We start from the raw sequence: 27,301 nt of genomic DNA, 5'->3' as shown, positions 1-27,301 counted from the left end.
TGGTGAGAGCGAAGCATTCAACTGTTTAACTTCAGTGAAATAGCGTGCTGATTCTCTTGTCTGATAGTATAAACAAAAATGGGTATTCAGGCCTAGTTTGGTCAGACCATTGGTTGAATATGGTATCCAGCATCACAGTAGTATTTTTGAGTCACTCAAATAACACTTATCTCATACACCATTGGCTAAGTGGTCATGTCTTCATCTTTAATATGAAGTTACAAAGTCCTTCACATCTATATATACAATTATGTACAAAGACATTGCATATACAAACAGAGATGATATTTACATAACGTCAATTGGCACAACATGACTAGATAAGATCATGCACCAGCACTTCTTCCATGAATTGTACAGCATTTATTTAAGGCAACATCTGGCATGATATGTTGGCATTCAGGTCACAGTACAAAAGTCCTGGCAAAATATTTAAAAGGGAAAATCTAGTATTGCCTGATTGGTTTAAAGGGACACAACATGTTTTAGCCCTTATGTTACCCCATAAAAAACGAAATGTAATTTATAAAATGTTAACAGAGCAAATTACAGTAGGTAAAAATGTTTGCTTTCTGTAAATCATGCTTCACTGTTTTCCTTTTGCTGCTTGGCTGGAGTCCTACTGAACAGACAGTGTGGTAGGGAGGGAGGAGGGCAGACCTGGGTTCAGATACTATTTGAAATCTTTCAAATACTTTGATCGTTTGCTTTAGTCTGCCTGAAGTACTATATGAGCATGGTTTGCCATTTTGGGACTATTCTATTGGTCCATTGAGCCAAGCAATGATTTAAAATAGTAAATGAACCCAGGTCTGGAGGGGGGAAGTGACCAGTCTCCTTTATGTCTCGGGCGGTCAGCCTAAATAAATCAGAAATCCTGGAGAACAATAACACTGTATTTGCTAACTCTGCATTTTTCCCGCCTGGACAGGCGACCACACCGCCAACAGAGAGTGATGGATGAGAAACATATCACAGAACAGAGCACAGTACAAACATCAGAGGGACATGTCACAAGAACGTACAAAAACATTCAAACACTTGTGAGAAAAAGTCTCCTGAAGAGCACATAGTGTCAGTAATTAATTGTGTGCGCACAAAGCAAGTCATTTATTGTTGCCTCTCACTAAAACTGAAATGACGAGACATAAAAACATGCTATTTGTCCTACAGTTACAGCACAGCTTCCAAAGCCTAGGCCAAACAAAATGCTGCACTGAGGTATGTGGGTAGCTGTATCGTGTGGAAAGTCAGATTCATTTTTCATCATCGGTCAATTTTGAAGCTAAAATAGACCTGTAATTAACTTTGATCCTTTTTTTTTTTTTCCCACAACAGAAACACCGAAGGGTTAAGTGTTTGTTTGATAAGCGCCCAGCTCTCTTTCCATGTCGGTAAAAATACTTTCTGCATACTAGACGTAAAAGGATGTGCAGCGCCTATGTCACCTGTTCCTGCTGGAAAATAAAAGATGTAGTCTACACTTACATGCTATTATATAAACCTACCGGCGTAACGTTTCACACAGACATATTCACCTTCTAACAACAATGTTCCATAAAAAAATAAATACTATGTATATGTACATGTGTCAAACATACAACATGAGGCACGGACTCACAAATGTGAAAATGTAAAAACATAAAAACGTTAAACCAGACAAATCCTCATAGAAGCTGAAGCTGTTCTTCAATTCTTCCTCATCGCTGGAACATGTTGAAACTCTTACAGTATATAGCCTACTGACGAATCCAAACATGCCACAACACATTTCAAGGTTTACAGTTTCCCCTCCTTCTGTCCCAGTGCAGAAGACTAGTAGGGGGAGAATTATGTCATTTCATACTCGGATGTTTATTATGTTTTATCCTTCAAGATTGACAGCCATATGGCCTGTGTTTTAGAAGCAGTATCAGTGTCCAGTTCTAAGTGCACATTTCATTGAAACCAAGCATAATGATGAAATGGAATCAAAACTGGATTCCTTTTTAATTAAAAGGAAAAGAAACTGTCAAAAACTGCAGTGAGTACTATTTCCATAGGGTGTAGATTGAATCGATTAACAGTTGGATCGGAATACATTAACAGTTGGGTCAGGCCTTCAACTGGTAAAGACAATTGTATATGTCAGTATCTCTCTCCACTTCTCAAACATAGCTGGAGATGAGGAGGGTGAGGAAAAGGAGGCAGGATATTAGTCTGTAGCTCTGTGGGATTCCTGTGGTGCCGCTGAGAGGTGAGGTGGTGGCGAACACGGCCTCCGTCTCATTCCAGGGGAGAGGAAGGTTACAGATATTGCCCTCACAGCACGCCGTACAGACCTAAAGGAGAGAAGTTGAAACGTTAGATACAACACTCGCTTACGTCTTCTCTGGTCTCTCTCTCTCTCTCCCTCCCTCTCTCTATGTCTCTCTCCCTCTCTGTGTCTCTCAATGGGGAATAATGCAGACTTCCGAGGTAGTGAAGACACACACCTTTCACCGGGGATTAGAATGACAGCCTACTGAGAGAGAGCAGTTTCAACCCTTCTCTTTATCTTATCTGGAGCGAGCACTTTGGAGGATCTCCGGATTAACTCAAAAGCACAGTTAAGTGGTGGTGACTGGGAAAGGGCCATAATACAAAGCGCCATGTTCACGTTGCCTGACCCTGGCTCTGACCCCAGTCAAGATTTGACCACCACCATAGACTGAGATCCAACCATAAACTTTACCCTGTTGGCGGTAGTTTGGCTACAACACCATCTACCTCGGTCTATGTCATGACTGAAAAATTCCAAGTCAGAAAAATGCCATGCCCAAAGTCAACTAGAATAATTACGACCAGAGAAACCCTTGCCCCACGTCATGCCATTCTAACCTCCCAACACTAGGCTCAACACTCTTCCACTTGTTCCCACTCCTCACCTTGTTTCCTTCGTGGTCTTCTTCAGAGCATCCAGTAGAGAGGCAGTCCTCCAGAGCCACACAACGCTTTGTCACGGAAACACTGTCCCCCTCCACGTCCATCTTGTGAAGCGTATAACAATATCTGGTCTCTGTTGAGAATAAAGATAGTAAATAAGACCTATTGACCTCTTGCTGTAGCTACCACATTTTGGTTAGCATGGACGGATATTGAGTTAAGTTAGAATTGAGAGAAAAGCTGTGCTTTTCTGCTCATAGGTCGTGGGGAAATACACTATAGGCTACCTACATCTGACCCTTTCCTGCATTGAATCCACTGCCATACGGTATCTGATATACTCCAAAGCTATACATGACAGTATGTCACTTTTACTATCAAACCCATAAAACCTGGAGGAAAGCCAATCATACCACGTCACAGAGAGCATTCCAGGGACTTTTGTTCAAGTAGTGCATGTCTCTATCCAACGATCTATGAGGCTATTATTTATACAAAGAACGTGTATTTTTTTGGGCTAGGCCAAGAGTAACTTATTAGTCTTTAAGAGTGAGCTGTAAATCAGTCGGATAGAGGTCGAGCCAAGCTAACTCACTAGCTATTTATGAGCTAAACATGTCAACAGCAGGGTGACATATACTTAATAATACACCGAGGCCTCCATTGAAGGAACAGAGCGGTAATTTACAACTTTGTGGCAGTACTCAGAGAAGGAAAGAATGCCTAATTTAAATACAAAGTAAGAATAGGTCCTATCTGAAAGCAGAAGGAGTAAAGAATTAACCTATTATTATGACTTAATGAGTAGGGCTTGAAATCATACTGTTGTTATCAACGGTGCTGAAAAGAAAATTGGTTTGCCCAAGTGGTTTTGACTCACCTTGTGGGCAGTACAGGTCTGGCGCCCAGCGATTACACTCGTAGTTGTCAGGTGCCTCCTCACATGTGAAGCACTTGAACCCGCCTGGGTATGGAGTGGCTGTAGAAACATACACACACACTTATTCCACACACTGATTAAGAGTCATGCCCAGGGCACTGGGACATGCATAGCCAGTCACACAGCCATAGCCAACAAACACTTAGCCTAAGTGAACAGAAGTCCTGAAACATTGAATAAGATTAGCACGCTTATACTAAAAGCTGGGTTAATAATAGTATTAGTTTATGAAATCTGTCCAGAAAAAGATTGAACTTTTTGATAAATAAGTTTGGAATGCATGGAACGCGTTATTTTGGATTAGTAAAACAAAAATCACTCGTATAACATGGACTTTAGGGAGGGGAACTTGCACCAACATACTGTACATAGTTTATGACTAGTAGTAATCTCTATCTCGCTCACACACACTTGTTCTGATAAAGACTTAAATTGCCAAATACAGTTTACCCCATGCACTCTGTTAATTCAGTGAAACACTACGACTAATACCATGCAGCTCAGTTGCTGCCTCCCTTCTCAATGCATTGTCCCCAGAGGATGGAAAATGTCCATGGTGGGCCATCTGTTGTGATCAAACGGACGAAGAAGCTGTTAGTCTTTCCAGTTTCACACCATTACATTAATCTGATTGGCCACTCCTCCACACCGTTCCCCAATGATAGCTGCAGGTCTGCAGGTCAGGCAAATTTAATTCAGAACACAAAGCTTGTTGCCAATCACCATGGCTACGTCTCAAATGGCACCCTATTCCCTATACAGTGCACTATGTAGGCCATAGGACTCTGGTCAAAAGTTGTGCAGTATATCGGGAATAGGGTGCGATTTAGGACGCAGGCCATGATCCCGCCTTGCCTCGTCACTGCTAGCTAGACCATGACCCCTCCCTCCATCTCCCAGGATGTCTGGTTAGTTACCGCTCCCTAGGAGCCCTCCCACACCCACACACAAAGACAGACACACAACTACGCAAACACCCTGTCACATGCTCACATATGTACATAGACACGGACACATGCGCGTACACGCGAACACACACACATATACACACACACACAATCTACCAAATCCCCACGGGGACTAGAGGGGTGGCCTCGAGCTGACACGGATATCTCCCGCAGTATCCCAGAAAGCCGGCACGGTGTTAACCTGATCCAGGGAGTTCTGCCTCTCTGTGATGAAAGAGTCACAGATCTTAAGAGATTTTCTCTCTGGCTACACAGGGACCTGTTTCTGAGACGTGGGAGGGCTGACCTCTAACATGCCCGCTTCCTGGGGAGAGTTGGGGTTGTTTCAGACCCTAATCTGGGAGCTTATACCTAGCATATGCCCCTCTACAGAAGCCTATAGTGACCCAGTCTGTTTGTTGCACACAGTAAGTGATCCTGCAGGGGGTCTGAAAAAGGGGAAAAGACTGTTGTACAGAGGCCATGTCGAGGCAACTTAGCTTATCTTCTGACCTAACAAACTAGGAAAAAGGCCTGTAAGAGGACTTGAGATGTGGAGCAGCAATTTACCAGCTGTAATGTGACTTACATGACTTGTATCTATTTACCATTTGTCCTATACTGGCCACGGGTGCACATTGAGTTAAGACAGGGAGGAAAGGTGGGAGAGAGAGAAGGGGGGAGGAGAGAGAGTTGAGAGTACTATGTTATGGAAAGCAACCATTCCTGTGGCTCGGGAACATGATCTAATTGACACTGAGGACCAATTAGTGAGTGTCCACATTCTGCCCATGCCGGAACATTCTGTCTCGAGTCATAGGGACAGCCAGAGGACAGCAATCAATCAGTTACCCTCAGCTGAGTCTTGTTGGTCGTCACTGTCACGACTTGGCTCAGACCACTAGAATTCTAATTAAGATAACAGTCTCTATAAGCATTCCTTTGGTTTATTGATAATGTGTTTCATTGTTTCTGATTCAGAAAATATTGAATAAACGTTAATAAGATGTCTATGCCATTTGCAGTTGGTCTTATAGTTAAGGTGTAGTGTCTCTATTGGGGGGGGGGGGGGCTGAGTGGAAATAGTGCTGGGCTAATGTGTGGATGAGACAAAAGAAGGCAGACGGCAGAAGGCAGTGACAACATGGGTGACTGTGGGGCGTCTGACTGTGCCGGGTAGCTATGCGTGGAGTCACATGACCCCATACCTCAGATCAAAGAGCCTGGCCTGGTGGTGGAGAGGGGAGGGAGCAGGCAGTTGCTGTGCCAGCTGTAGATCTGTCTGGTTTGGCTTGGGATCACAACCTCACTGGATATACACCCCTAACAGCTATTCCTGAGTAGCATAGCCTTTGACTGACTTTTTGATAACTCTTAAGGGTCAGTCAAAATTGGAATAGAGCAGTCTATTAAGGTTTGGGATAAGCCGCAGTTATGAGGGATGTAATAAGCAAAGGGGGCTCATCTAACGAAGTAGTCTCATCACAAGACGGTAAAAGTGTGTGTGTGAGTGTGTGTGTGTGAGAAAGAGAAAGAGAAAGGGAGAAACATAGAGAAAGAGAGCGAGAGAAAGACAGAGAGACAGAGGGGCCTCTCCTCCATTAGAGATGGCCTGTAATAACAGACTCAGTCTATTGACAGCTTTACATGGGACTGAGGGGCTGAAGGTCTCCCCCTAGCCTAGTTTATAAGGCTTACACGTTCTCAGAGAGAAAGGGCTGTGCTACATGAATACATGGACGTGGCGTGGCCAGTTGATTAACAGTTAAAGCCGACAGCGGTGACTGACTGACCATCTCAATTTTATATCACCCAGTGACTGGGATTATAGCAGTCCGGTCAAATCATTGACGATGTTAGCAGAAGTGGGATCTCTGAGTGCAATAACAGCTGCTGACTGATCTACAAGGCATCCAAATCGCATCAGACCAAACTCTGGGCATTTTCTTAGCTTGTCGGAATAATGTAATACATTTCGTCCAACACAAACGCCAATTCCATGCAAGTCAGCTGCATTTTGGACATAGTGAATTAGGTCTGTAAATTACTTGTAACCTTTCACGCTATTAGTATTGGATGTCTAGAAGCATATCGCTCTCATCTGGGAAATTGGGACACCATCACTCTATTAAATACTTTTGGTCATGAAATAATAAAGTCTGATTCTTACTTGAGGGGTGGAGGTAGATGATGTCCTGTTCTGTAAAGTCCTTTGATTGGGCTGTTTTCAGCCAATCAGCGATGACCGTCAGCAGTAGGACCCAGGCCACTGCAGGCCAGGGTTCCATTGCTGGCCGCGGCTTCACACATGCAGGTCTCTGATTGGACAATCACACGAGGACACCTGCAGTGGAAAGAGAGCACACATTTAACCCAACTCTTAGTTATATTCCTTTTTTTAGCCAATGCGATAGCATGTTCCACTTTGCACAATTTACTTTGTTTCATTTCAAAGAAAAAAAAGCATATTTAAAAATTTAAAAAAATCGATTTGGATTTCTGATCAAAGCATCCTGACTGCCTATCCTAACTATATGGTACAGTGACCATGGGAGTCACCAGCCCTTTTGGAAAAGACAGAGGAAAACCCTGAAGCCCTGGACATCCTCCAATCAGCCACCAGACCAGAAACAACAGAGCAGTGTTCATCATTAGGGTTGCATCCAAAATGGCACCCTATGTGGTGCACTACTTTTGACCCCGGTCAGGCAATGTTCCCATTTGGGACACAGCCTGCATCTATTATCCCCCAGTCAAACATCTCCTCATTAGATCAATGACACCAGTCAGTCTGCCAGGGACCAGACTCTCATGCATCATCAGCCCTCATGCTGTCTTGATTCTGGTCCAGCTCTGTCTTTATGCAGTGAGAAACCAGTAACAGAGTTAGGCATACAAAAAACTGTTGGGATAGTAATAAACAGTTACTTCTGTGTGAAGCATCCAAATCAATAGAATCATTATATCCAAATGTATATGCTGGTGGTCTTACCTGCTCACAAAATGATTCTCGAACGTCTCTCAGCTCTAACTCTAATCATACTCTATCCTGGTTGTGTAGATCAAAAAAAGACTGTTCAAGGGTACAATGTCATATTGGACAAATCTACTATGTTTGAAGATCGACCAATACTTGAGGATTGAACACCCAAATAAATGCTCTTCAACCATACATCTATCTGGTCCTCTCTAACCTGTCAGTGGAAGAGAGCGGAGAGTACTACTCTATTGTTTAGTCATAACTGAAGGGGTTGATAAAAGGCTGTGTGTACCAATTAGGCCCTCGGACCTTTGTAATTCATGAGGAGAAAGACCGCTTTGGCATAGATTACTATTTCTACAGTATACAGTGTATTCTTCATTGATGAGCTGTGGCCTGCTGGGGATGGTCTGTGTTGTGAATGCTGTTAAATTGAAGACTAGGAGAAGAGGCCAGGCTCCTCAGAAGACCAGGAGGGTAGCAGCCCAGCCTCCTGGACAACAGAACAGCAGAGTCGAGAGTGGCTGCATGTCGGTGATGAATGACTCAAAACTCAAACATGTAGTGCCTGTAAAGTGTTATGTTTCTAACTACGTAATGGATATTAGAGTCCATTTTCTTTCAATCATTTACATGTTCCTTTTTGACTGTTTTTGTCATTTTGTGTGGGAAGGGTGGGTGGAAACTGGAAAGGTGTGGTATTTTTGTTGTTTTATAAGTGTGTCTTGTTGTTTATGATATAAAAATTCAGAAAATAATAAGTATATCTTCATTATATTATTATTATTTACTCATTGATTAGTTGAATTTATTATTTATAAGAATATATCATTTTTTACCAATGTATCAATTTCTCCAGGGCTCTATAGGTGAAAAACATATGCAGTAAATTATAAGGTATTTTCTGTTAACTCTGCTTTCACCACAAATAAAGAAACAGTCTTCACTGAAATGTTATTGGTTTGTTATTTGTTTCTAAACTAAATCCTTATACACTTGTCACCACAAGACATGAGAGGGAAATATGATTTAATCAGAAGTTATTCAGGATCACTTATAGAATCACTGTGGCTGTCTGTCTTCAAAGCCTGAGGGATAGTGATGTTGGGTGACTGCCATTGGATAGATGTGTCACCATCACAACAAAGGGAATTACGCTTAGCCTACAGTTTCAGACTTAACAGTGACAAAACATAGGATTCCCTGGCAACATTAGAGGGGGAAGGGTGAAATGATTACATTAATATTGTACTCGTATGCCTTTAATGGAATGCCTGTGTCCTTGTGTGTCTGTGTGAGCAAGGTTAAGACATTTACGTGTGAGCAGGGTTGTTTTACCATTACGTGAGGATTTCCCTTGACTTTCCCAGACAAGATTGCTTAACGGTCTGACCAATTCTCTCTGAAGAAATACCCAGTAACCCACAACATGTCCAATATAGACAAGCCAGCCTTACCCAGACACAATATTGTGACATTCATTAGGTTCAGGAATTCCTCAGCAGAAGGAGGCAGTGGTCTAGTCTAGTCTCACCACCAAGGCCCATGTTCTTGACCCACTTAGTGATTCTGGGTAGATGTTGACTTCTCTGAAAGTCTGAATAACCACAGTCACATTGGAGGAGAGTTCCAATACTCTTGTTTTCACCACAGAATGGTGAAATGGCCCTGACCTTCCAGAGAATGGTAGAATGGACTGACTTCCATTCAGTGTCCTTTTCCTAGTCTCCCAAACAGGTCCGAGGTAGCCAGGGTAGATGGGGCCTCTGTCCCTTGGGAAATCCCATTCCAGAGCCTAGAGCACGGGACACAGCCTGAGAGCTGGGAGACAAGGCTCGTCCATCAACCCTGGGAGAAATGTAGGGGTTGGCTATCGGGTAATTGTGTTCTCCTCACCCTGAGAAAGACCTTGGCCCATTCTGTCAGAGAGAGCTGACGGAACAGAAGACTGCCTGGCCACGGGACAAGGGATAGCCCTGTGGTTGGTTGTTGTATTCTTTATTTTTTGCCGTTTACACATTTGTCACATACACTTGACTCAAGCAATTTGTGTGGCACAACAAGACACAAAGAAGGGTGCAAAGCAAACTGATTAAGGAATTGAATTTGAGTAAGATGTCTCACTCCTAAGATCAATACAAGCAAGAAACAACAACAAATTCCTCCAAAGTTCACACTTAGTTCATTTTCATCTGGTAATATCTGACACCCCCAGTCAAACTGATACTTATTGGCATTAGAGGATTTACCTCTGAGCCTCACTAAGTAATTTTAGGATTAGCTCTCAAAGTCAGCTGACTCAAACTGATTAGTGTGAATGTACTCACAGTGCTCCATCAAACCAAATCAAATATTGCTCACAAATAGCAGCATCGCCTTGAGACTTTAAACTTTGAAGTCTCCCGTAAGCCATCTTTTGTACGGACTGTTGCCTCTTAAATCCGCCCGGTGATGTCTTTAAAGGTCCAATGCAGCCATTTTTATCCGAATATCAAATCATTTCTGGGTAACAATTAAGTACCTTAATGTGATTGTTTTCAATTAAAATGGTCAAAAAGAAACAAAAATAGCTTCTTAGCAAAGAGCAATTTCTCAAGCAAGAATTTTGCTAGCACTGTCTGAGGGGTCTGAGTGGGGAGAGAGAACTGAAAACTAGCTGTTATTGGCAGAGAGGTTTGAAACTTTCTTTCTTATTGGTCTATTAACTAATCTACCGCCTGATGATGTCACCAGACAGGTCAAAACTCCATCCCACCATAACAGGCTGGTCTTTTCAAACAGCTCTTACACTAAAAGGGGGTTATCATAATTTTCACAATTTCACAGTATTATTCCAACCTCATAGTGTGGAAATATATATAAAACACACGTTTTTGACTGCACTGTGCCTTTAAGGACAGGTGTACAAGGCCATTAGAGTTCTGTCACCCTGGGCTACCAGGGTGGTTGGGGAGTGATAAAGCACTTTAATGTATTTAACCAACCAGCAATATCTCAGACCACAGCCACACCACAACCTTTTACTCTGAATTTCCATACCTTCATCATCAAACAAAGCTGCTCTTCCATGTTTAGTGGTGATTGGGATTTGTGTTGTTTTATGAACCTTGAGGCAGGTAGCTAAAAGGTATTGTAACATGGGCCAAAGAAATCTAAAAGACTGAGCAAATAATCTTTATCTCAGGGTGTGGCTACACTGACACACTGTTGGATTTTCAGTGTACCAAAACAAAACATCTTTCATTTTCTGGGCTCTGGCTCATACAGTAAGTACTGTGGGTATGCTTTCTCTTCTTTGCTTCACACTGCTGTTGAAGAGATAAACACAATTATCTTATCTTACCATGTTAAGTCAGCTTCTTTTGTTAACTAATGACCCTGAGCAAATATTTTCAGTCACTATAGTCTGAGGTATTAGCAGGGTACCTGATTTATGAAAACAATATAATTGTTTGGTGTGGGGATTGTTCTGTGATAGAATCGATAGGACAATGTTGTGATTGTGCTCTAGCTTTGCATATGAAATTAAGTAAACCATCAGGGCATGATGAAACAATCTTAATACTCAATGTAAGTCTGCAACTTTAAGATTTGATTTGAATAGGTTAAGCAATAACGAAGAGTACAACACGTTGCAACAGAGCCATCATGACGAGGACGAGTGTGTTCAGTCAACTGATATAGACAAAGTACAGATATGTGTTTACTTTTCCTGTTGAAAAATGATATTCCACAAGTATAGATACAGTAAAGTACACTAATAGAGCAGAATAGGGTTTTCTAAGACACAATTGCAAAATTCAAGGGTTTGGCAAATCAAAGACTTGTCTGATGGTTCACTCTGATGTCATCTGCCTCCCCCTTGCTTGCTGGAACAATATAGGAGCAATAGAGGACAAAAGAGGAAAGCCCCCCCCCCCCCCCCCCCACACTTGTGCCATGTCATGAGAATACCTGAACCGCCTAATTGAGATGTGCCTTTTGTTAAGTAAATCAGGTGATAAATGAGGTGCTAGGGAGCTGGAGTGGATATTTAATACTACACAAATAAAACTATAATATAGGTTGTCAAAGCTGTCAGGAAAAAAAGAGAATTCAAAAAATGTGCTGAATTTGCTGAACTGTGGAAATCGAGCCTGAACTTCACTCTTGACCTAATCTCTACAACCACACTCTCCCCTTAAGCAGCACACTAACCTGTGGATGACTGGAGTGAACCCTTCAAGGTCCAGACCATAACATCCCATCCGGTTTGGCCATAATAATGCATCTAAAACACGTTGATGGCTGTGTTACAGTAACTGTAAATAGGATAACATGAACATTGGCAACGCCCCACTGCAAAGTGCAAAGGGAAATCACGAGGGGTTGGTCACGGTTAGGGGGATTGTTTTATTATAATTTGTTATATTCAACACCTGAATCAGTGTCTCTCAACTTCTTTCAAGTACACTTGTTCATTACGGCTCTCATGTACACACATAATACTTGCAATTTCTACCTTCAATGTGATGCCAGGAAAACCACAACCACCAACACAAAACACAACATATGCCCAGAAGCTGTGCAGAGTCATGGCCCCTTGTAATGCTCTACCTTCTGACCCCCTGGACAAGGCGCTGTGGCACTCTGTAGCCACGGTGGACTGCATTGAGTTTCCTCCCAGAGATTGTTATCATGGCAAAAGGTCCACAGTGTATTCAGGGAGAGACCAAAAGAGAGAGGTGTACATATCAACCAGCAGGAACACTGACCCATTTCCTGTTTCCTTTTCCTGCTACTGTAACAGGTAGAGAGACAAATACATGAAACAGACAAATACATGAAGACTATTCTTGGATGGACCAAGAATGATAATCTGCAATGCTAGGATAACTTTGACAGGCCTGTTGTATAAAACACTGCACTAATGCAAAAGGTATAAACAGGTAAAACAGGCATCCTTTACACAAATACTTTTAGACCATTTATTTAGAAAAATTCCACAATTCCAGGATTCACCAGTTTTGGAGTGTTCAGTAATGAATTAATTCCATTATTTTCACAGATGGAACCACTCTCTCAGTAGCACAAAAAGTCCTTTGGAGGACTGTTGAACTGCTAAAACCAGCCGCAAAAACTATTGACTGATCACAGGGCTGATGAGGCAGATCAGATGAGTGTTTCTGATATTCACCAGATTAACCTCTGCCTCAACCTTTACTCTGGGGATTGCAAAATAATACCTTGTGTATGAATGGGGAGAAAGCTAAAGGACACAAACAGACAGGTATCCCATTGACATTGGGAGTGGGGACAACGGGCTTATTTAAACTCTGCAGGTGTCAACACAGAAGCGAAAGGACATCTTATTGGCCTTAATATCTCTGTGAGAATTCGTATTTAACATGCTAAGGTACTTCTATCTCTCTGTGAGGAGTCTAGTATTACATGTTACACGCTAAGCCATGTGTCAGCAGGTGCCTCACTTGACTTTTGAGGAAACAAAATGACAAGGCTGACAGAAATGGAGGATGATCGAGAAAGAGTGCGACTGCTCCAAAATAGGTTATCTACAGATGTCAATCGAATTACAAAGGAATCGCCTACAAAATCAGGGCCAAATTTAACACTAGCCAAAAACTTCTCACAACCTGTGCCATGATTCAAGAAAATAGATTTCACATAACATTTCTCCCCATGTCTTCATCTGTGTTGGAATAAGCACTTGAAATGTCTTTCCAGTGACAGTTTCCTCTTTGATTCATGCATTAATAATGTGAGATAAACATCAATCCTTGGTCCAGACAGAGTTCATAGAAAAACATAAAATGTTTCTCGTATTTTTTTGGTCATAAGACAATAATTAATGGGTGGTTCAGAAAGGCAACCTTCCAGTGCATGTCAACCTTTCAGTCAGGAAATGCTTGGAGTGGAACAACTTCAATCGTACCAGCCTCTCTAAACCTCTGCCAGGATGCCTGCCATAAGCTACACCTGTCGTCAAAGCCTTCATGCCTTTTGGCGCGCTGTGCAAATGGAAGCTGTGGTCTTTTGTTTGTATTTAGAATCTTCTCTTTTGTTTAACAGGTCTGAAGGGAGGGCTGATAGACTGTTGTTTGGCAGTTGGCACAGCCATAGAGGTAATCACTGTTGAAGGAGAAGAGGAGGAACCTAGACAGAATCCACCGTTTCTCTTTTTCTAACACCACGTGACTGTTTCATTCTTTTGTTTGTCTCTCCTTACTTATTTGTCTGTGTAATATTTTTCACTCTCTCTTGCTATCAATTCCACAAGATGGGGAGTCTCACTCTGAGGTGACAGGTTAAATGGAAAAGCATCACTCCAGCCTTTAATGAATTTGAAAGTGGTCCCATTTTCCAAACCCCTCCCTTTCAGTTTGACAAAATAGCAGGTCGTGGCAACCGACCACTGATTCAGGATTGTGGCTTTAAATGCAAACGCAAAGGGTGTGTGTCTGGGTGTGCTTAAGTTTAATTAGCCAGGAAGTGCCTGTGTGTGTGTGCCTGCTGTGAGAGAGGTCAATGGGGTAGTAATGAAGAAAAGCTGAATTTATTACTCTTAAGATCCCTTTCAGTGCCCCACATGGCCCCAGGTGAGTAATAAATAGCTCCACATGGTTGTGGATATCGGAGGAGGGAAAAATGATTACCATTCATAAACCCTATCCATCATACTGTACAACGGCACTGCTTCGACTGGATCTTGGAGGAGGGAAAACGAACCCCATTCATCACACAACAACACTGCTTCAACTGGATATCGGACAGGGGGAAAACGAACCCCATTCATCACACAACAACACTGCTTCAACTGGATATCGGGGGGGGGGGGAAACGAACCCCATTCATCACACAGCAACACTGCTTCAACTGGATATCGGAGGGGGGGGGGGGGGGGGAGACGAATCCCATTCATCACACAACAGCACTGCTTCAACTGGATATCGGAGGGGGGGAAACAAATCCCATTCATCACACAACAACACTGCTTCAACTGGATATCGGAAGGGGGGAGGGAATCTAACCCCATTCATCACACAACAACACTGCTTCATCTGGATATCGGGGGGGGGGGGGGGGGACGAATCCCATTCATCACACAACAGCACTGCTTCAACTGGATATCGGAGGGGGGGAAAACAAATCCCATTCATCACACAACAACACTGCTTCATCTGGATATCGGAGGGGGGAAAACAAACCCCATTCATCACACAACAACACTGCTTCAACTGGATATCGGAGGAGGGAAAACGAACCCCATTCATCGCACAACAACACTGCTTCAGCTGGATATCGGAGGAGGGAAAACAAACCCCATTCATCACACAACAACACTGCTTCAAACCTCTCCACGTGTGACTCTCAACAAATCAAATACCTACTGGTTCTTACTACTAGCATGTTTATCATCCTTTACCAAATTCTATAAAGTAGGTGACATATTATCCAGTCTACAGAAAAGTTTGTGGTCATACGCACATCCTTAAAAACATAGGTGCTGGGCTAATAAAGAAGACTAGAAACAACAATATTATCCAGTCTCACCAATGTTTAATTTCATTACAGATGCACATAAATTAAGAACAGAATTAAATCTGCCTTGCCTCTCTACAACTGGCTGCCTAGTATACCTTGTTGTCTCGAGAGAAAGAGCGGATGACGCAAAGTCATCCCATCCCAATCTTCTTTCAGGTCAGTGCCAAAGTCAGACCTAATGTTCATATTACTCTAAAGCCCAACCCAAAATGCTTGGGCCTGAGCCTCCTTGTGGGTGAGAGCAGCAGGAGTGTCTCTTGGAGAGGATGCCAGCAGGGTAAGGCAATCTGTGGCCTGCAACACAATCTCCTGGGCTGAGCAATGACCTGTGAATAATGGTTCCTCCCTTCTGAGAGGGAGAGAAATGCAAATCACCAGCAGTCTAGTGACTCTGAGAACTGGTCTGACCAGATTCAGAAAAAGAGGGAGGGAGAATTGGTTGGACAGGGGGGGAGAGAGGTAGGCAGGGGAGAGTGTTGTGCAGGGTTAGATAGGTTATTATCTAAATGTTACCCGTTACAGTTACTAGTTACTGTCCAAAATTGTAGTCAGTAATGTAATTTTTGGATTACCCAAACTCAATAACGTTAATAACTTTCAGTTACTTTTGGATTACATTCCCTTAAGAGGCATTAGAAGAAGACAAAACTGATTCATTAAACACATTTGGTGTGTCATCATAGTGGTCACTGACTTGTGGTCAGACTCAGGTGGAACTAATGTACACTTGCACCTTTTTTTCAACACTGAATTGAATGTCATTGAAAAAAACTAAAGATGTCATAATGTATTTAATTTTTTTAAACATCCTTTCTGAATTTAAAAGTAATCATTTCGTTTTTCAAAAGTACCAGTAATATGACTACAATATTTTATATATATATATATATATATATATATATATATATATATATATATATATATCATATTGAGGTTCTTGGTGCAAGCTTTTCTTTCTGTGCTGCAGGTCTTTAACAGTTGTGCACATTTCAACAGCGTTGTACCTGGGTAGCAGAGTGGTATAAAATATTATACTAGCTATTATAAACTGGGTGGTTCGAGCCCTGAATGCTGATTGGCTGACAGCCGTGGTATATCACGTGTATGACAAAACAGTTATTTTTACTGATCTAATTACATTGGTAAACAGTTTATAATAGCAATAAAGCACCTCAGGGATTTGTGATAAAGGACCAATATACCACGGCTAAGGGCTGTGTCCAGGCACTCCGCATTTGCCTGATTATGAACAGCCCTTAGCCGTAGTTTATTGGACATATACCACACCCCCTCTGGCCTTATTGCTTAAATAGAAAATAGAAAGCTACAGTATGCTACAGTAGGAGAGGTTTGTCGGAACTTGCCTGCACAACTGAAAAAAAGCATGACAAATCTATACAGTATGCATACCTTTTGTCCCTTAACAAATCCAATTATGCCATTCTTTCAGGACGATTCAGAGAAACAAAGTCAAGCTGATTAAATGCAGGGCTGACAACCGCAGTCGAGACAAATCCCAAGCCTCCCATTGATTCAAAAGTGCCAAAACAAAATGAGACAATGCTTCATCAACATGGACTGTCCGCTCTTGTTATTTGCCATATGGCAGCAGCCAACAATGCCCCTGGCCTCTGGTAGTCTATCCCACAAAACCTGTGGTTACATCTCAAATGGCACCCTATTCCCTATATAGTGAACTACTTTTGACCAGGGCCCACAGTGCACGGGTCAAAAGTAGTGCACTATGTAGAGAATAGGGTATCATTTGGGACTTTGACTGGGACTTGGGAGTCGGAGTCAAATCGGATCAGAATCACTGGCTGGCTAATTGAAATCCTACATGCGACCAGCACAACCCTAATCCAGCAGTTTTCTTTTGAAGTGCTCCAAGTCAGCTGTATAATTTTTTAATCCCCAATCTCGAAGGTTTGGCGCATACGAAGATCCAGAGGATTAACCATGTAGCTGGTACTCACGGGGGGAACAGGCTGCTGGCTACTGACAGAAAATGCCATGGTCAGGAGTAAAAGGGCGCCCACTGTACAATAATAAAGCAGTGGCATGTTGCCTGTGTAGATAAAACATGTATTGTACTTTGCCTTGGCCTTAACATGACACGGGATCTGGCTATTAGTCCATTTTGAGGTTGGTTTGGTTCGATTACTAAACAATAATCAGTTTTCGATTTCAGTTTTGATCATTTGGGTTGAATGTTGTAGCAAAACAGAATAAAACAATTAATAAAAGTCACATGATGGTAGTGACTGCCCATTACTGCTTATCACTTATTAACCATCATTTATTCACATTATTTTATTTTAATAAAATATTTCAGACGTTATGTCTATTACATTTGCTTCATTTGAGGATTGTATTACTTCATTCCATGTCATCATCTCGTCTCTATAGAGCTGCTGCTTATACCGTCTGACAAAATCACTATAGTTTTTCAAAGTAAATAAGGCATACTTTTATGACTGCTGAACACCAACTATCAATCACTTAGATCATGTATTTTCAGGTAGAGATACATTGCGAAGCAACAGGTCCTCTCTATATCCCTTCACGATCACACATTCTTCTGTCTTTTCAGTAGCAGGCGTAAAAGAAACACAAGACTGGACAAGTAGATGCGCAATGGATTATGGTCATTGTAGTTAATTACCACGCTTTATGCACTAAACTATGTGGAATATTGGCCTGTTAGAAACTAAAACTCCCTACTACATCACACAGCTCAGGCTGGATCTGATTTGTCTTTCGAGAAACTGTGCAATGTGTGCATTGAGCTCACAGAAGAAAAACGTACGAAATGGAATTCAAATAATTAAACCGATGTCAGTCAATTCGTTTTTTATTTATTTTTTACACTACCTCAGACTGCAGGTACACTTATGACAGACATAAACGACGGAATAGCGCAGATTTGCAGAGTAGTTTGAAATAGTCTGGGACTGTAACAATATAACAGAAGGAAGGAGAAGCTGGATCAAATGAAGACTCAATGGACTGTATGCCTCAACAGTTACAGTCATTATAATCCGTGTTTATTTGTGTGGCTGTATTTGCCACTATGTGCCATTCAATTGCTAGTGAGTAGGCTAGTCATTTACTTTGGATATAGGACACCACTCTATTTAAAGGAGCAGGGAACATTCAAATGTGTCCCAAAGTTATAGTCTTACTGCAAGGGATTGGTCCAAGTGCAATGTGATTAAAGCTTCATTTCCTTTCAACTTTATCCCATTAAAACGAATGCATTAAAGTATTTAGGCCTACATAAATCACATTAACTCAAACCCTGTCATGACATCATGTAACAAATACCAAGCGAGCAATTGTCATAATTACAGTGTAATTTTCCACATTTCAGAATAATTACCTTTCTCCCAACATTCTGTGGTTTCTGGCCTGTAGCTGTAGTTTTTTCAAACAAAGCTTTTAATAATTTTTTTTGCCTGCATTTATTCACAGCAAAACATGGCTTGTGTTGAGTCCAAATAAAAATAAATATGGGTGTGCTTTAGTATTGAATTATGTCTACGACATACACATAGACTATAAAGATGAATACAATAAATAAAAGATCATAAAGTGATCACCAAAAAAGCCTTTCATTTCAAAGCAAATATGAGCAGAATTAAACAAAGGTTTATAGGAATGCCAACATTGAAACAGAAGCCGTCATAACACCTCACGTGGTACATGTTGTTTGTGTACCGTAAACCACACAATGTAGGGTGGCTACCAAGCAAACAGGAAAAGCTCCCTGGGAGGTCAATACAACTCACAATGGCGTTCTCCATCTACTGTACAAACTGGACCACTTGACTTTAACTGTACCACTTTAAGGATCACAATGAGAACTTTTCTCTCTCTCTCTCTCTCTCTCTCTCTCTCTCCCAAATCCCCCTCTCTTACCACAGTTTACATGTACATGGGCCTTGCCTATCGATCAGTCAGTGAGACAGGCATCCATGTTTGCGTCCCAGTGTGATGTGATGTACAAGTGCTCCTATTCTACACATAATGCTTTAGCAGGGGGCTTAGGAGAGGCGCAGTCAGCCCGTCGCCCCCCTCCTCTGGGACATACCAGCTCTCCCACATTGTTTGGCTGGCCTGTGAAGGGGCTAAAGCCCCTGCATGAGAAACAGAGGGCGCAGTACACCAAATCTCTTTGAAGGGTGGCTAAGATGTGTGAAGTTTTTGATACGGGACCGGGCCCACGAGGAGAGGAGGGGTGACTGTGACTGAGGTATGACTGGGATCAGAGGGGCTGACGGGGGGATAATGTACCCTGTGACAGCTGCAGAGGAGTCAGACTCAGAGAGAGGGGCTGCAGGGGTGGATCTGATCCCCTTGTACTTGAGGGTGACATGAAGCCGTGGGTCCAGTTGAAAGGCAACATGGAAGCTAATTGGGATTTTGGAGGTGACTGTTTTCTTTTTTCTTCATTTTGTCTTAATAGAGGCACTAGGGACGGCACAAACCACCCTGGCTCAAGATTTTTCACACCACATACACAGGGAGGGCATGGACTGCTGACTTTAAAGGTTGAATTAGGTACCCCAGGAGAATGAAGAAATGTACAGCACTCCATTTAAGAATGAGTTCAACTATGAGAAGTTGGTTTTGATTGTCTACATTTGAGCTTGATTGAACTTTAGAAACCAACAATGGTAAGACTGGGTCTGGTAGGAAGACTGGATAGAAGACAGGACCAGCATAAACCACCAGTCAACGGTCTATAAAAGACAGGAAGGCTGAACCTTCCCAACCAGAACTCAACAAGTCTCCGGTTCTCTGATTTACTCCCTAGCAAGCTGTTGAAAGTGACCGTGTACGTAGTTACAGGAGACCTTACATCGCTGATCTGACCAGTCTTATCTTACAGAGAACTCATTTCCCTCAGGAAATATGAGTGGTTTGGGACCACATTTTTGTCCTTTCTTCCCAACACCAAAGTCTGTCAAAAGAAACCACACAATTAGACATGGTGCATAAAGCTTTAAATGCTCTGCTCTGTAAAGACCTGACTTCAAAGTCAGAATGACTGGCCGCTTCGTTTTGAAGACAACGACCATGTCACCTGAGGAAAATTGGACTGATCGATTCACAGTCAGGAATAACAGCTTCAAGCAGTCAATTGAAGATGGGCTTAAGAGATTGAAATCCCCTAAAATCGGACCTTTGGTTATTGGCAATACTGAGGTCATGGAAGGGAATTAGTATTTTACTCCAGAGATACATAACTGTGATTATTGAAGTATATGTAGGCTTAGGAATTTATTAAACAGAATATAATACAGACAATTGTTTATAGAAAGGAAATGATAATCGTAATTATTTGATTTTTACTGCCCTTTGTGTGGCAGAACATTTTTACAGTTACGTTGCAGAAGAAATAAAAGATGGATTTTACTACTACAAAGCATGAATTATGCATAAGACACAATCCAATCACATTCATGGACTAAAAGTGCTGAACTTCAAAGAAAGATCATCAAAAGACATGATCTGAAGGGACGTGGTGAGTGTATCTCTGGTTGTAGATAGTAAAACCGTGCCCCTTTACGCTCTCGATCCATTCAAAGTGTTGAGCAGGGTGACGACGTTGCCTGCATACTAAAATAGAGGTTAACCAACCATAGCCCTAGCCTAGATGCTGTCTCTGTTCAGCTATTACATACCACTCCTCATTTACTAGAGACTGGCCTATCATTAATGAGCTCGAGGAGATCAGAGGATTTCATCCTAATTCTTTGGCAAATGACAGGAAGTGAAATGTTCGCTCAAAAGACTGGTAACCAGACTACCATAGCCCCATAACATGGGAGGGACTACAGTATATATGTCACAATGTGTGAATCAAAGAAGGTGAATGTGACAGTGGATTTTTCTGCTTTTCCTCAAGAAGCTCTGATTTATTTTCCTTGGGGAAAACATTTAGTTCAAAGTGTTCCCCAAATGAAACATTTCGCCCTGTTCTCTTCTCCGCGTGTAGAAATGCTATTCTCCCTCTTTGCTTTCATCCGTATTTTTTGTCCTTGAAATCTCAGCCATGAGTGCTTCTTCTTCATATTTCACTGCAATTTAATTGCACTTTTTCTATCTACAGTCTTTGATTAGAAAATGAACAGCATGAAATCCAAACACAGAAAATGTACATCAATTGAAAATGTAGGATGTGTCACTCACAGTTGCAGCAGATTATGGTAATCAAGCACTTAACCCCAATATAACAGGACAAAAAAGAGACAGCAGGTTCACCCCAGGATGCAAGCTTCTTCCAGGCACACATTGGTTTGAGGGAGGCTAGAAGGAGGCAGTGTGGACAAGTCGAATACATCTGATCACTAAACCATTGGGAAAGATACCAAGGGGTGATTAGAATCCAAATAAATCTGAAACTGAACTGAATTCTGCAAGGCCACACCCCTCTGCAGCCATGGAAAATCATTCCAGTAGTTTCCTACAGCCTACCGGGGAACATTGGGTTAACTGCCTTGTTCAGGGGCAGAACGACAGATTTTTACCTAGTCAGCTCAGGGATTCGATCCAGCAACCTTTCGGTTACAGGCCCAACGCTCTAACCACTGCCGCCCCAGGGACTATAAAAAGTTTGGGAACCACTACTCTAGGTTAGAAGGGTTTCTGACTTAGACAACTCAGTGGTGCAGTCACCGAACATAAAGGTCTGGTAGTAAAAGTCATCCATGCGTTTAAGCTTCCACAAACTTTGCTGAATAATTCACAGAGAGCAGCATTAGCAGTATGTCAGAGACAGGGATATACGGTAGCAAGAGGGAACCACATAACCTGCAGTAACCTTTGTTTAACACATTTCCAGGCTACAAGTATTGTCCTTGAAAAGACAATACTCAAAATGTTATGTACTTGAAATTAACATTACAGTATACATAAGGGGCTCCCGAGTGGCGCAGAGGTCTAAGGCACTGCATCTCAGTGCTAGAGTTGTCACTACAGACAACCTGGTTTGAATCCAGGCTGTGTCACAACCGGCTGCGATTGGGAGTCCCATAGGTCAGCGCACAATTGGCCGAGCGTTTTCTGGGTTTGGCCGGTGTAGGCCGTCATTGTAAATAAGAATGCCTAGTTAAATTTAAAAAATACATCATTTGGAATTGGCACAATAAGAAAAAAGCCCCTTTGAACACTATTAAACTCATTTGTGAATGATCTGGCTACGACAGGTGCCCTGGAGGAAAACTAACCCGGGCCTGGCCTAGCTATGGAGCAAGCCTTCTCATCTCTGACCCTGTCCCTGATCCATCCCTGTCCCTGATCCTATTGACAGCTACTCCTCAGTGACACCCTGACTAGAGAGTGGAGAGAGTACCCCGCTACAGGCCCAGTCTCTGAGATACTGGAGACAGAAAGCCACTCTCTGCTGTGCAAAGGCTGGCTGAAGGGTTCATACTGGTTTAAACATCCCTATCATAGCTCAGAACTAGTCCACCACTGACCTCTGCTATGCTGTGACCCACTTGAACATCACGGCGATGACAAGCGTGCAATAGTGATTTGCGAGGGCAGCTGAGAAGTTCCTAAGTCTCCTTATAAAAATGTGGAGTATTTCCGTTTAATGTCTTTAACAGTGGGACAGAGGGGGAAAGAGAGAGAGGAGAGAGAAAAACAGAGTAGTCTAAAACAGGAAGAGATAGAGATCGACCCTTATATAAAATGTGGACATTAACCCCAAAAAGGATGTGTGACCAAGGAGTTCTCTTCATGAAGTGAAATACAAATATCAAAGGCCACAAAAAGCTCTTTCTTTATCTACATGCTCTGGTCTGGCATCCAGGTCTACACCGGGAAACAGGGGTGGCATGTTCCACAATGACTCCCTGTGTGTGTGTGTGTGTGTAAGAGAGAGAGATGCAGCACTATCACCATTCTTCACCTGTTTTTTTCCCAACAGCATTTTGCCACTGAGGGTAAATTACTGCAGGTAACTCAGATACTGTAAATGGTAGGGAGAGATAATTTACCACTGAGAAAACAGCCAACAGCGCATTCTGGCAAGACCAACACAGAGTTGAGCGCACCTTGACAGGCCTTATTTGTCATGTGTTCGCATGCAAAAAGGGACGGACCAAGGACCAAAGGCATGTTACACAAGCCATCCATCAACCAAGTGGGGAGGCTCAGCAGTAGGGCTGGCTGTACCAGTACATGACTGAGTGAGGGTTCCCATAGCAGCCCATTACCATTCACCTCCACCATACCTGTATTATCCAGGTAACAACCCCCATACTCTGTCTGCACCTACCGAGGATAATGACCCATATACCTGCATCCTCTGTCTCCACATCCTTGTTATTACCCACATCTCAAATTATACCTGTGTGTCTCCCCATACTCCGATCTCCATCCCCACACCACTATGTCCCCTGCAGGTGTCCCTACCTACATCTGTCTTTGTCCAGCCGTAGAGCCACATCACTAGTACCGGTGGTGTCACTCAGGGTCATTGGACCAGCGGCAGTCACAGATCTGACCGGGAGCACTTTCAATCAGAACAACACATAATGGAATGTGTCCAAGCTAATGAGGAGGAACAGAGCGTTACCCACCTGACATGATGCCAGTACATTTCTCAACCTAGTCAGGGGATACCTCACTAATCCATCACACAACAGAGTCGATCGGGTTGTAGATCTATCCATCAATGACACAGAGGTAGTGCAATGTTAATATACATTTTAATGATGGTGCATATATAAGCTGTAGGAGAGAGTGCAATAAACTGACCCAAAATGTAGATGTCCTGTGTGATAGATGGACTGTTAAACAAATCAATCTGAAACATTTAGATCCTATAAGTCTTGCTAAATGAATTGATCCTAACATCTAACATCACAGTAAGTAGTACACTGAATCTCATCATATATTTGACAATTGCAATCCTGAAAAGTACACACACAAAACATTTATCAAGTTATTATGCTCTTTCAATACATTTGTGTTTCTCAGTCATGATTTAAAAATGAATATGAATCTCAATCCGACGAGTGTTCCTCAGCTCCAGCAAGTGATTTCTGTTGAGAGCAAGGCCCATTCATACAATCCCCCTGAAATGGGGCCCGGGGGACCCCATGCCTGTTCTTGCCACGCGTGGGCATCAGGCATCAGCCTCGTGCTGCAGGGCAGAGCAGCCCACAGAAACACACAGTTTATGGGAAGACTAAATTCTTTCACCTCAAAAACTAATTTCTCATGCTCTATTGTTATGCTGATGCCCTCCTTACAAAAGCATGCATTGCCCCAACTCACACGCCGCACGATTATCAATGAGCCAGACTACAGATGGAGCTTCACACCAAATCAAATAAAAAATAAAACACAAAGTTACTGGTCACATACACATGGTTAGCAGATGTTATTGTTAGTGTAGTGAAATACTTATAGCAAAATGCTTAAATTGAACCAACTCTTCCCTTATTCAGGTCAAATATCAGTTTCCTCCTTTATTTTGATCACATACAGCATATGCATCAGTTCATAAGAAAGATCGTCAGTGATGATGTGCTATGGCACAGATTGGTAAGGATAGCTTTGATAGTTTGTCCTTCTATCTGTGTCGTTAGCTAATATACTGGACACAAATATTTCTGTCTGTAATAAAAGGAAAAACCCATTCTGATTGGCTGGCCCTGGTTCCCCAGTGGGTGGACCTGGCTCCAAGTGGGTGGGCCTATGCCCAGTCATGTGAAATCCATAGATTAGGATCTAATTTATTTATTTCAGTTGACTGATTTCCTTCTACGAACTGTAACACAGTACAATCTATTAAATTGTTGCACGTTGCGTTTATATTTTTGTTCAGTATAGTTGACACACAGATGAAACCTCAAGGAAATAGAGGTGGCGGAAAACACGGTGAATGCCTTGTTGCATAAGGATCAAAACAGGGTGATATGTCTATGTAACAGTAGGGTGGAACCTCTGGGCATCACCAGTTATTTTCTCTGACCACCAGATTTTAGTGGCACCCATACATGGAATATGAAGGGGTAGAGCACAGCAAGGTGATCTAAGCCAAACTGACAGAGCTACCACAGAAAGGAGCAGCCTAGCAGGAGGGAGCAGAGCAGGAGACTAGGGCAAGTATTTGCCCCCCAGCAACCTCTGCTCTACAGAATATGGAGCGATGAGAGAGACCACTCCCAAACAGATGCACGAAAATCCACATAGCAACAGCAGTAAGCCCCCCGTGAACAATGCCCCCACCTCTCCACTACTGAGGCAGTTACAGCCAACCTCAAACCTCTGGCTTCCATAGATGCGTCTGTCCGGGGGTAGGGAAAACACTGTACATGGACAAGACAAGGGTATGGGAGCCTCAATGCACCTGCTAGTCTACATTCACATCCATTGCAATACTGAGTTCCTTTTCCACAGTGGATCTGGACCCTGGTCTGTAAAAAATGTGTGAAATTAAACCTGCATGGCATTTAGTACAATCTGGCAGAGGTGTGGTCCAAATGGAGCTCATAGTTTCTATTCCTTGAATACCCCAACCTCTTGATTTAGTAACATAAAATGTGCAAAATGTTATTGGTTTCAATAGAAACTAGGTAATAATTGTGTAATAATAACGTAACTAATCTGTAGCCTAGCAACTATATTGTGGACAATCAGACAGTCCTTTGTTGTTCTGGGAGTATAATTTATTAATGTCAAACAAACAAAAACAGCCTTTCAAATATATTTCATGTTAGTCAAATAGAATTTGTCACATTTATATTTTACTCAAATGACAGGATACATTTCCTCCATCCATAAAGTAAGTATTATTCATGCATGGATAATATTTTTCTCTATTCTGGTCATCATGTTATGGTCTTGACACAGGAGAATGGGGGTCTAAGTGGGTCTGCAAGAAGAGCTTAAATACAACACAAAACAGTGTGCACTGGATACAGTTTCATAGTCTATTGCACTTGGCTTTTCTATTATTTTCCATTCTTGTTATATTCATTTTCTTTCTCAAATAATAAATTATGTATCCATTTATTTCTTGGGGGGCTCTGTTTACCCATGTCACCGCACAGCCACTCTATTGTCGCTTATTGATCCCATTGAGTATTTGTAGTTACCAAATAAACAAAACACTTCACTTACTAGGAATTCCTCCTGTAGCAGTCAAACTTCACCCCAGGTCCCAGCTTTTGAATAGTCCACGGCTCTAAAACAAATGTACACTCCTCCGTGTGTTGCCTTTGCGGATTATTGCACGTCGGTAGGTCGGTGTATTGGCTCTGTGACTCTTTGACGTCTTGGAAATGGAATACATTAGTTGACGACGGGTGGCGGGAGGCGTGTTCAATACCGACTGGGACAGTCCCAATAGGCTGCGCATCTCGATAGTAGGTTCACATTCAAATTAGGAACACAGACAGACACCGCACTTTCACTTAGCCTTTCCCTTATTCCTCCATTTGATTAGAAATAATATTGCAGTTGTCCTTTGAATGCAAAAAATATTAATCCTTAAAACTAGAGACGGATAATCAATATTCCATATTTTTCTCGGCACCGTCAGAGCTGGAGTCTGTTCTGAAATGGTTCCAATGTTAAGGCTACATAGCGTTAATTTTAGTTCATATTCTTTATTTTAATAATGAATAGCCTAAAACGTTTGATGACTCATTATTTTGCAGATCAACGCCCTCCACTGGTCACACTTTAATTACTAGGGGTGCAAACAAACAAAACGTTCATGCATTACTTATTACACAGTATGTATACGTATTTCGTGTCTGTTGTGTGTATGTTAACTGGTGAATGACATTATATAATCACAGTAAACTACAGTACCAAAATGTAGTCCTACATGTGTATTATCTCTCTGTATCTCTTGTACAAATCTAGCACACCTCACTGACACTATAACACTATATTTTGCAGAAACTAAGGGGGAGTGTGCTTGCTCTTGGTAAATAAATAAACAAATCAATCAAT

The 27,301-nt window shown here is 42.1% G+C and overlaps 1 protein-coding gene across 1 annotated transcript; it reads right to left on the bottom strand.

Moving 5' to 3' along the window:
- Positions 1-186: 186 nt before the first annotated feature.
- Positions 187-26,629, bottom strand: lypd6 (LY6/PLAUR domain containing 6). Its single transcript, XM_020456609.2, has 5 exons — positions 26,462-26,629; positions 6,962-7,135; positions 3,785-3,883; positions 2,907-3,037; positions 187-2,321 (listed from the first exon to the last, which is right to left on the bottom strand). Exons 2-5 carry the CDS (start codon positions 7,077-7,079, stop codon positions 2,148-2,150), a joined length of 522 nt encoding a protein of 173 aa, XP_020312198.1. The 5' UTR covers positions 7,080-7,135; positions 26,462-26,629; the 3' UTR covers positions 187-2,147.
- Between the last annotated feature and the right edge of the window lie 672 nt (positions 26,630-27,301).

Source organism: Oncorhynchus kisutch, linkage group LG2 (assembly GCF_002021735.2).
Source record: "Oncorhynchus kisutch isolate 150728-3 linkage group LG2, Okis_V2, whole genome shotgun sequence".
Classification (NCBI taxonomy): domain Eukaryota; kingdom Metazoa; phylum Chordata; class Actinopteri; order Salmoniformes; family Salmonidae; genus Oncorhynchus; species Oncorhynchus kisutch.
Note: the sequence above shows the minus strand (reverse complement) of the source record. Positions and strands in the feature narration are given on the sequence as shown.